This window comes from Pituophis catenifer, unplaced genomic scaffold, assembly GCF_029215685.1.
Source record: "Pituophis catenifer annectens isolate HBS135680 unplaced genomic scaffold, rPitCat1.0.hap2 SCAF_2, whole genome shotgun sequence".
NCBI classification, from domain to species: domain Eukaryota; kingdom Metazoa; phylum Chordata; class Lepidosauria; order Squamata; family Colubridae; genus Pituophis; species Pituophis catenifer.
The window spans coordinates 32,721,704-32,733,549 of record NW_027256882.1 but is presented as its reverse complement, the minus strand read 5'-3'; the positions used below and the strand labels follow the sequence as shown (position 1 = coordinate 32,733,549).

Sequence of the window (11,846 nt, the reverse complement as noted above, 5' to 3'; positions counted from 1 at the left end):
AACGGGAGGAAAAAAGGGGGAAGGAAAGAAAAAAAGAAGGGAAAGATTACAGAATATACCGAGTTATGGACACCTAAACAATCATTGATTGCAACTAACATGAAACAAACAAGCATGATCCATAAATGGGATGGAGAGCTGTCACAGACATATAAAATAATGATTGACAGGTTTAGTTGTAAAGTATCTTTAATACTGATACATCTGAACACACAATGCTAACACCGATAAAGCTCCTAGCACACCTCTTTTTTTTTATCCAGACAAATAGAAATGATGATCAGGTTATTCCTTTATAAGGACTGATTGACTGACCAGGGTGGCATAGAACAATAAAGGAAGCTGAAGTAGCAAAAAGCTAAGGAATCTCTGCTTTAAAGGCTTTCAAAGATCCCTGCTTGGTAAATAGGGACTTTTCCAAATTTTTGTCTATGGTTATCTCTTCTTTTAGGGGAGTGTCATACAGGTGCCCTCATCCAAAGAGAAAAAGGGCAGAAGGGTCTCTCCAACCAAGGAAGCGTCTGAGACTGTATGGATCAGAGCTGCTGTGCTGGCATCAAAAAAGCTCACTTGTCCCCCTTCGCAGTTGAGAGAGACGTGGATCCTCGTGAGCTCCTTAGTCAGGACCAGTTCAGAGAATCTTGATGATATGGCCCAGTATTTCCCTACGCTTTTCACAAACTCGCAGAGCCTGATCTGCTCATCAACATTTGTTATGTTCACTGGCTTTTTGGCAACCCCTACACGCCAGTCTCCTTTACCTCCAACAATAACTTCCCAGAAATGTCTCCCTGTTGAGAACTTCTGACAGCCAAGGACAGAAGCATAATGTAAAAAATGTTTTCCTTTAACTCCTTTGACACTTTTCCGATCTTCAGAGATTTCAAGGCGGCCAGGATTGGCTGTGTCTGGATCCAGAGTTACATTCTCTGTAAGGGGGAAGAGAAGAAGGAAGGAAAAAAACAAGAGCTTCAGCTGCAGGCCTGGTTTGAGTCTTCACCCCCAAGAGTTTAACCCTCTTGTGTGAATGGAGTTCAGCTTCCAAACACCGCCCCCACCCCCAGGACTGGAAGAATCATTGTTTTTTTAAACAACACCTAAGCATTGTCTGGTCAAGAGTCCTCCAACTTTGGCAACTGTAAGACTTGTAGACTTTAACTAACAGAATTCCAATGGCTGATGGGGCTGCTATTGTCCAGGTCCCTCTGCTCCCTTTTCCCCAAGCCCTCGGGCTCTCCCACTGTCTTAGTCCCATCCTCTGTTAACTGCCGGCCTGTTCAGCGTTCCTCTGGCCTTCTCCTTCCATTCACTTAGGTTGCCTTCGCCATCTTCCAGTCCATCTGCCTCCCCTCCAGCTGCCACTAAGCTGCACACCTTCAGGATTCCTGGATGGGGAATTCTGGGAACTGAAGTCCACAAGTCTCACAATGGCCAAGTCCTTCAAATACTTCATAGCGCTCCACCTCTTCCAGAAGATCAGGCAGAGCAAGAGGCTGCCATGTTTCAATTCTGAACTGGGAAAAGTCAGAAGGATCCCCCAGAGGTAATTTAGGACACATGATGGGATGTGAGGAAGCTCCGTCTTTTTCTCTACGAGCATCAGGGTATCACAGGGATGTACAAAAGGGGAGGATCTTATACAGGAAACCTCTGCTTTCACCAGTCTGAGGGCCCACAGAGTGGAGGCAACCCTGATGCTCCAACTTTGCTATTTGCTTTGACCCAAAGGACCTAATTTCTGCTCCCAAAGACCTGGTCTCTCACCAACTTATAGTCAGGCAGTAAAATCAAGAGGATGTTATTAGCTTGGTAGGAATTCAAGATTCCTTTCACTCCCAAGTCATATTTTCCCATTTGTCTAGGTATTTCATTCTACACCAAGATTGGCTTCAGTTTTTTAGATTATCATATTTTTCAGAGTATAAGACGCACCGGAGTATAAAACACAGCTTAGTTTTTGGGGAGGAAAATAGGAAAAAAAAATCTGCCTACCAGGTATTCATCTGGCTATCGTCCTTAGTCTGGTCAGCTTCAGCACATTAGTTTGCTGGTTTTTTATCCCCTGCTTGGGGATAAAAAACAGCTTCTAAGGCACAGCTGAGAGGAAGAGCAATGAGAAAAGCAGGCAAAGCTTCACTCGGCTGGTACCTGGTTAGGGCAGAAAAAAGCTTCTAAAGAACAGCTGAGAATCGGAGCAAAGCAGGGAGACTGCTTCACTCAGGGAGTTGAGGGAGCAGGCAAAGCTGGGAAGATTGCTTGCTAGTGCTTCATTAGTGCCTCGGTGGGGCTGAAAAAAAGCTTCCAGAAAGCTACATACAGAGTATAAGTTGCACCCAAATTTTCAGCCTCTTTTAGGGGAGGAAAGGTTCGTCTTACATTCCAAAAAATATGGTATGTATAGAACGGAACGGAGCGGAGCGGAGCAGGAGTAGAGGAGTAGAACAGAACAGAACAGAACAGAACAACAGCTTTATTTGGCCAAATGTGATCAGTCACACAAGGAATTTTTCTCCACTGCATTAGCTAATATTGTACATATAAATGGCAAGTAATAGTTCATAAATCATATAATCATTAAAGTTTACTGGATCATCATAGTCTTATATAGTAATTAATCCTATATTTTTCTTTTTGATCTATTATGTTTCTCTTCACGTTACTGGCATCAGAGCTTAAAATAGCAAGGAAATCCAATTCCTATAACTCATATTTACCTTCCTGTAGTTGAAGTCCACTTTCCAGAGTATCTGGGGAAGAAAAGGGAGGAATTCAGCATCTCATCCCTGGAATTGGAGCAACAGAAGGGCCTCCCTCAGATTCCCTGGTTTGCTTTCCTTGGCCTCAGATCAGGAAATAAGGAATAGGGAAAGCTACAAGCCAGAATGTCATTGGTGGCTATATATATTCCATCAGGTATAAATATGTTCTACTATATATGCACCTCAGTGGTGCAGCGGACTAAAGTGCTATTAAGTGCTAGCGCTTAGCTGCCAGCTGCCTACAATTAGTGCAAGTTCAAATCTCACCAGGCTCAAGGTTGACTCAGCCTTCCATCCTTTCGAGGTAGGTAAATTGAGGACCCGGATTGTGGGGCCAATAAGCCAACTTTGTATAGAACAACACCGCGGGGGGGGGGAAGCCCTAATAAGCAGGTATATTCAAAAAAGTATGCAGGCTATTGCTATAATGCAATGTAAGCCGCCCTGAGTCTACGGAGAAGGGCGGCATATAAATTGGACTAATAAATAATAAAAATAAATAAATAAATTCCATATACAGGTAGTCCTCAATTTACAACTATTTTTTTAGTGACGTTATAGCAGCACTGACAAAGGAGCTTTATGATCGGTTCTCACACTTATGACGGTTGCAGCCTCCCCAGTCCCGTGATCAAAATTTGGGCACTTGGGAACCAGCTTGTATTTACGATGGTTGCAGCATCCCATGATTCTGGGATTGTCCTCTTCAACCTTCCTGGGGAGCTTCTGACACGCAAAATCAATGCATGAATCCAGATTCATTTATCAACCACGATTCACTTAAGTGCCGTCATTTTCTGAATAACTGTGGCAAAAAAGTTTGTAAAATGGGGCGCTGCTCACTTAACAACTGCCTTGCTTAGCAACAGAAATTTTCAGCTCAACTAAGGTCGTAAGTCAAGAACTACCTGTATGTATTCCATTATACTTAGTGGAAACTTATTCTGCTTCCCCAGTGATCAGGGCATATGGATTTGGGCCAGGGATGGGCTCCACTTACCTTCACTACCGGTTCACAATGTGCGTGCGTGCGCAGAGTGTCTGTGATGATGTCCAGGTGGATGGGCAGAGCCTCCCACCGCCGCTACTACCAGTTTGCAAGATCCAGAGCGAACCGGTAGGAACCCACCACTGATTTGGGCTACGAAGACTACAGGTAGTCTCCATTTACAATCCTAACTGAGACACTGATCCTGAAATCGATCCCTCTTTGATCCATGTGACATTGACCCAGAATCTCTCTTGGATGCTCAAAATGTCATCCAGTGTAAAACCCCAGCGGCTGTTTTTTACCTCTCAGTTTTTTCATGGCACTTTTCAGAAGCTCAGTCATATCACTGTAATCCCAGATTGTCCACTTTGGCTCTAGAAGTAAATCCACCGGATTCTCATATGTTTCCTTTGCCTGGTATCTGGCAAGACAAAATAGCAGAACAACAGAGTTGGAAGGGACCTTGTAGGTCATCTAGTCCAACACACACACCACCAACCCCTAAGCAGGAGACCCCACACCGTTTCTGACAGATGGCAGTCCTGCCTCTTCTTGAAAGCTTCTAGTGATGAAGCTCCCACAACGTCTGAAGGCAAAGCTCTTCCAGTGGTTCATTCTCCTCAGTCAGAATTTTTCTCTTATTTCCAGGTTGAATCCCTCCTTGATCAGTTTCCATCCATTATTCCTTGTCTGGCCTTCAGGTGCTTTGGAAATCAGGTTGACCCCCTCCTCTCTGTGACAGACCCTCAAATATTGGAACACTGTTGCTATCATGTCTCCCCTGGTCCTTCTCTTCACTAGACTAGCCATGCCCAGTTCCTGCAACCTTTATCAATATGCCAATAGAAGAAGCTTTCTAAACCATCAGATGGTGCTTGAGGATTGGCTAGCTACAGGATCTAATCTGAGTTGGTCACTGGAGGTTTTGACTTCTGAGCTTTCAGACTCGTGCTGGAGCCCATCCTTAGGGAACTTCTCTCTCTCTCTCTCTCTCTCTCTCTCTCTCTCCAGAATGTGTGCACTGGGCTGTTCTACGCATTGTATTTATGTGGTGCCTGGTTGTGTGTGGCTTTTAGTTGTTAAGTGGGGTGTTGATGGACAGCTATTAACTCATTGATTGTCATTTTCTTATGTTGCCCTGTCCTCGGATCCCAAGTACCTGGTAAGCTGGTGGGAAATCAGCACTCCTGTTGACTGAGAAGGGCCCTGTTTCCATGGCTTCAGTCATTTCTCTGGCTAGCTATTCAAATATGGGCACCATGTGCGACTCAGTGGATCCTGATCCAGAACTGCACTCATCCACCTTCGTCAAGTTCAAGGAGAGATCTAGTAAAGGCCAATAAGTTTCAGTTTTGGGGCTCCCTACTCTTGAAAATTCTTGTGAATCTCTTGGCCAAAACAATGGATTGTATCTTACCAAATGACTGATGACACATGACTACTATGGGTGACGTAGGTAATTAGACGATGGATATAATATTCAAACTGATCTTGATGGATTTTAGTTCTGCATTTAACACAATTCTTCCACATAGACTAGTGTCTATCTAAACTTAAGGACCTTGGACTTTCTCATTCAATCTACCTTTGGATTATGGATTTCCTGTCTGGCTGCTCTCAAGAGGGTCAGATTTATTTATTTATTTATTTATTTGTTTAAATTTCTATACCGCCCTTCTCCAAATAGGACTCCAAATAGGATTAGGTAATCACACCTCCTCGGCCCTTATTCTTAACACTGGTAAACCACAGGTTGTGTGTTGAGTCCCTTACTCTATACTCTTTACGTACATGACTGCATTCTCACTCACGCCAATAATACTATTATTAAATTTGCAGATGATAGAACAATGGTAGGACTCATCTCCAGGGGGTGGGATGAGTCTGCCTACCGAGATGAAGTGGACCAGTTGCTTTCACTGTGTGGAGACAATAATTTCGTCCTTACCACCAATAAGACCAAGGAATTTATAGTGGACTACAGAAGGAACAGATCAGATATCCAGCCCTCGCTTATCAATGGAGACCAGGTGGAGCAAGTGGCCAGGTTTAGTTTTTTGGGTGTTATCATAAAAGAGGATCTGACCTGGGGTGCTCACACTGCAGCACTGGTCAAAGGGGCCCAGCAGAGATTATACTACTTGAGACTACTCAGGAAAAAACAACCGAATGAAAAACTGCAGGTGACCTTCTACGGCTGCACTATAGAGAGTATCTTAACTTACTGCACCTGTGTATGGTTTGCCAATTGCACCGTGGCAGATAGGACAGCGCTCCAGAGTATAACATCATTGCCCAGAGGATCACTGGTTGCCCCCTCCCCTCCTTGGAAGAGCTTTATAGCTCCCGCTGCCTTAAGAAAGTTCAAAACGTTCCTAAAGATCCATCTCATCCTGGGCACCCCTTTTGTTGAACTATTGCCATCTGGCAGATGGTAAATAAAAACAAGGACAAATAGGCTGAAAAACAGCTTCTATCCCAGAGAGGTAACTATGTTGAATTCTACTGTATAGTGCAATACTAATGCAGTATCACAGGTTTTCAATTTAATTGTGTAGAATGTGAAGGATATGTTTTTGTTTTTGTTTTATTATTATTATTTATAGTTTTCTTATGTATGATGTACACTGAAGATGGCATTTAATTTTGATGTACGAGGTGCAATGACACAAAGTAAACTTAACCTTAAACTTAAAGGTAATGCAATGAAATAGCAGATAACATCTGTCACAATGTCCTTGTAATCACTATTCTGGTGCTTGGCAACTGGCATGTATTTATGATAGTTGCATTACTTGGAACAGTTTACATCATACAATGATACCTTCAAAACCATCAAACATCTGTCTCTTCTTGGGAAAGATTCAATAGGCAGGTAAAATGGCCAAATTCAGTCTAAACATCTGGCTGACTATGCAACCAACAATAATTGATCATATCCAATATTGCTAATTATATTGTGTTGAAGTTATCTGAGGAAATGTCTAAAAAGCCCTGAAATACAGTACGCAATCTTTACATTAAAATACTCCGAAATACAAACAGAACTTCCCAAAATAGGAAAACTATTGGAGGAGCTGCTAATCTCTGAGACTGTAAAGAAAAGGGTAGATTTACTTACTTCTTCAAGATGCTTCCAATGTCCTAAAAATAAGAGAGACAAAGCATTGAAAAGAGCCATTTCCTAAGCAGAAAATTAAATTCTTACATTTACAAAAACAAATGAGTGAAACCTCTGGACAACCAGACACTAACAGACAGATAAAATACTTCCATTTTTTTCAAAGAAAAAAAATCCCATTGCTCTTTTTTCCTCAGCTGTTCAACCTCTTTTGGAGAGGTATTGTTTTTACTTTTTTGTCTGAGAAAAATTATACCCTACTTGAATTCAACACAATTACAGAATATATATATATATAACACATAATAGCAAAAAGAAAAGACCATTTGAAAAACAAAACAGTGCATCAATAGAATAAAAACATGTCCTGCATTTATGCTTCCAGAATGAAGGCACTTTGGAAAATCCAGGTGGTTATAATACTTTGTAGAAAGAAATCAGTGTAGGGTTTTTCCTTGCCTGGAGATTAAGGGGAGGGGGAGACCCTACAAAGAACACCCACCACTACATCCTCTAATAGGGGACAGGAACCTCAAATTGTGAAGAATATAGAGACAGTGACCAGTACTTTGAATTCCTGCTTTTTGCATGGCCTGCTTTTTCTGTATCAAATTATGTATCCCTAATTTAAGCCAATACAGTTAGTCCTTGACTAAATAGCTCATTTGGTGACCGTTCCTTTCCATAGAGTCAAATGCAGACAGAATCCTACATGGAGACATGGGAAGGTATATCAACCTCCACAAGAGAAGAAGGGATGGAAAAAGTGATGGAGCTAGAAAAAATGACAAAATTGACTGCTTTAATTAGATATGACCCATTGCTTCTACTTGGAAGCTGCTTCTAAACTTTCTGCTTGAGATAGAAAAAAAAAAGAACTCTTGATACTTGATTTTTCTTATTAGACTAATCTGTTTTTATACACATGGCTAATAATGAGTAAATATAAAAAAATAACTTGAGGCTGTAATTTTATTTTGTATTTTACTGTGCTGAAAATGTTTTGTTTTCCCTTTATCTGACACTTCCTTCCCATTCTTATCCTTCTCCGTTTCCCTATTTTCTTTATTTCCATTTGTACTTTTCACTATTATAATTTCAATTAAATTTCTGGGGAGGGGGAAGGGAAGAGTCAAAAAGAGTATTCTGTGGAGGGGCTAAAGCAGGCTATTCCATTTCATCATTGGTACACCATGATACCAAAAAAATGCTGAGACAGAGAGGAGCAATAAAGGTGATAAGGGCTCTGGAGGCCAAACTGTACAATGAATGGCAAAGGGGACTCAGCCTAACAAAGAGAAGGCTTAGGGGAGACCCTACAGCCATCTTCCAATACTTGGAAGGCTGTCATAGAGAAAAGGGCATGATTTAGTCTCCGTAGCACCTGAAGGCAGGACAAGAGGCATGGGGTGAAAACTCAGCACAAAGAGATCCAACCTAAAATACAAAAGAATTTCCTGACAGTGAGAAGTATTTATCAGTGGAACAGCTTCCCTCCCAGAGTTCTGGGTGATCCATCACTGGAGGCTTCCAATAATAGATTTGTTCCGGATGGAATAAGGACTCTGCCTTGGGCAGAGAAGATCTCCAAGGTCCCTTCCAGCCCTAGGATTCTATGATCTCTATGATACAACCTGACCTGTAAGAGTTTGCTGGCTGGCTGCTGAAGCTTCTCTTCTATCTCCTGGATGAGATGGTCAAGAGAGCCCAGTTCCTCCATGTGCTTGGCCAAACCCTTCTCCTTTCTTGCCATAATATCCTTCTCCGTTTCTTCCATTTTAGTCAATAGAAGCTTCTCCTGTCCTTCTAACCAGAGTTGTAGCTCTCTGAATTCAGCCATTACACTTTTTTTCACTTTGTCGATGCGATCCTAGAACAAGAAAGAGAAAAAGCAAATGGCATAATTTTATTTTATTTTAATTATTTTATTTAATAATTTTAATTTTGTCATGATAATTAAATGGATTCCTTGAAGAATCCAAAAGTGAAGTGGGAGAATTTCCTAGGAAGAAAAAAATCCTTTTGACATTAAAAAACACAAGGGGGAAGTTTCTAAAAAGAAAAAAAAAAGGCTCCAGTTTAAATGATCTCTCATGAAAATTTTCTTAGCAATCAGGGATTTCAAAAATGTAGACAGAAAAATGTTTGTGTTCACAATTTTTTCAGTGATGAAATACGATTTGCCTTAATTTATTAAGGAAGCCAAACCTATTGCATAAAACACAGCTCATGGGATAGGGGCACTTAACCCAACTGAGACTCATTCAGCCAATGGTGACATCTCAGTCCCCAGGTTAAGAACAAGTTCTGTGCCTCACACAGTCTTTAACTTTGAATTAATTTAAGTCAGAACTTGTACTTAGAGACAGGCTGCCTATTATTAAAGATGGCGACTGAGGTTCTCCTTCCTATTAGCTCAGAAGCTCCTCACCGTTGGATCAATACTTACAAGCATCTCCTGCACAGTTTGCTCTGTGTCTCCTTTGTATGTAGCTATTTTTTCTTTCTGCTCCTTCTGAGCCTTCAGGCAATCCTCCACCTTGATCTGAAAAATATAAGTTTTGAGTTTCTTTTCTGTAAAGAATTACATCGGAGGGAAGACCCAGTTAGAAGACCCAGTATATTCAATCATCATAAATACATGACAGTTGGCAAACGTCCAAATTTTGATCCTGTGACCATGGAATGCCTGCAATGATCACAAGGGTAAAAAACATTCTGTCACTTTTTTCATTGCCAAGGACTCCCTGCAAGGGCATTAAAGTGAGCTGCCTGAGTTTCCTGGTTGCAATCATCCCAGAAGCATCACTGAGAAATGAAAGTTTGGGCTGATCCAGCAGGAGTGGTTTTTGGCTGCTGCACTCAAGATTTGGACTCCATGACAATTTCGCTCTAGAGCAAATGTGGAAAGGGAGCTGGTGAAGGGAGCCTATTTCTTCCTACAGGCAATTTCTGTTGCTAAGCAAGACAGTTAAGGGAAGTTTTGTCTCATTTTACAACCTTTCTTCCAAATGTTGTTAAGTGAATCACTGCCATTGTCAGGTTAGTCACACAGCTGTTAAGCGAATCTGGCTTTCCCATTGACTTTGCTTATCAGAAGGTGGCAAAGGGTGAACACAAGAGCCCAGGACAACACAACATGACAGTTGACATGACAAGCATCTGAATTTTGATCAGTGACAACAGGGATGTCAACCTGTTTTTTAAACATTGCAGGCAGGGAGATAAGGGGTGGGATAAAGCAGGAGGAAGCAAGTAAAGAGGTAAAAAGACTGCGAGGGCTGGCACTGGATGCCCCTCCGCAGCGATTCCTCCTGGCTGACTCCTACCTGGAATTCCTGGAAAGCCTCCTCCGCAGGGATCACCGAGTGGCCCTTGTGCTCTTTGGATAGGTAGCAGACCACGCAGATGAGAGTCTCATGGTGCTTACAAAAGAGTTTGCGGGGCTCCTGGTGCTTTGGGCAGAAGCTCCATCCTTCCTCGCCCCAAGGACCTCCGCATCGCCTGGCCACTTCAGCCACCCGCGCCAGCTGTCTGCAGGGCGCGAAGGTCTGTCCGCACTGGGGACAGGAAGCCTCCGATTCCGACGTCCCCCAACTGCGAGTCAGGCAGCCCCGGCAGAAGTTGTGGCCGCACTCCGGGATGAGCACGGGGTCCTGGAAAAAGTCCAGGCAAATGGAGCAGGTGGCTTCTTCCACCAAATCCTGCAAGGACGCTTCAGCTGCCATCACCGCTTCCTCTGCCGGGACAAAGAAAGAGAAAGATAAGTTTAGTTTCTTTTCCTCCAAAACAGGTGACCGTCTTTGGGCTGCGCCTAGGCAGGAAACCAAAATGAATTTTTTGTTCCTCTTGCGATCAGCTTCACTGGCTTCTTAAAGAAGAACTGCAGTATGTTGAAAGGAACAAATTGGGGAGGAGTAAACAGTTGCGGGACGGACCCCTGATCAATTATTATTAGCCCAACCAGCTCATTAAGGGGGAAATTGTTTTAAAAACTGGAGAGAAGGAGGCATCCCTGGGACTAATCACCAATCAATTACAATTGATCCCAGCATCCTGTTAAAGAGAAAAAAAAGTTTTTAAAAACTGGGGAGAAGCCAAAATTCATGGGATGCTCCCCCACCCCATCAAATATTGATCCAAACATTCTGCTAAAGGACAGGTGGGGAACCATGGGCCCTTTATGACTTGTGGATTTCAAATGGTATATAGGGCCTCCTGTTTGAGCAGGGGGCTAGACTAGACGACCTCCAAGGGCCCTTCCAGCTCTATTCTGATTGATTGATTGACTGATTGATTGATTGATTGACTTATTCGTGAGCCAGCTGGCTCAGGAATTTTGGGAGCTGAAGTCTGCAAATTATAAAAGGGCCATAGTTCCTCCCCACACACACACACACTTGCTAAAGGGAAAGATATTGAAAAATCCTGGGGAGAAAGAAACATCCATAGGACAGATTCCCAATCAATTATTATTGATCCAACCAGTTTGTTAAAGGGGAAAATGGTTTTTAAAAACTAGGAAGAAGGAAGCCTGTGACCAGAGGGAGTAAACTTGGAATGAAAGAGACAGTAAGAAGCCCTTGATAAAAGCCCAAATCTAATGCTGCAAATGATGGGATGTCTCAGAGATAAAGGAAAAGGACAGGTAGAAATTAATCTCTTTTCTTTGGTCACTTTTAATACAAATATCCAGCAGAGGAAGAACTGCCTGGACTGCCCCCTTCCCAGCCAGCCAATCAGGAAATGGACCAGGAAAAGCTCTAAAACTGGCCAAAAGTCAAGGTGAAGAGGCAGCCTGGGGCAGTCCGTACAAGGGAGATAAGGCAGAAGACTTATCTTGTAGATGTAGAATATGGAATATATAAAATGTGGAATAAGATCATTTGCTGAATAGAAATCTTCAAGTTTGAGGTGCCTTAAGGCAAAAGATGGATAGAAAGAGTTATTAGTAGCCTCAGGCCAATTTAGGAGG

General features: G+C 42.5%; 1 protein-coding gene across 1 annotated transcript; it reads right to left on the bottom strand.

Moving 5' to 3' along the window:
* Nucleotides 1-171: 171 nt before the first annotated feature.
* Nucleotides 172-10,599, bottom strand: LOC139309314 (zinc finger protein RFP-like). The gene is made up of 7 exons (XM_070933368.1): nt 10,201-10,599; nt 9,321-9,416; nt 8,511-8,741; nt 6,872-6,894; nt 4,053-4,171; nt 2,715-2,747; nt 172-929 (listed from the first exon to the last, which is right to left on the bottom strand). The coding sequence occupies exons 1-7, from the start codon at nt 10,597-10,599 to the stop codon at nt 448-450; spliced, it is 1,383 nt and encodes a 460-aa protein (XP_070789469.1). The 3' UTR covers nt 172-447.
* Nucleotides 10,600-11,846: the final 1,247 nt, after the last annotated feature.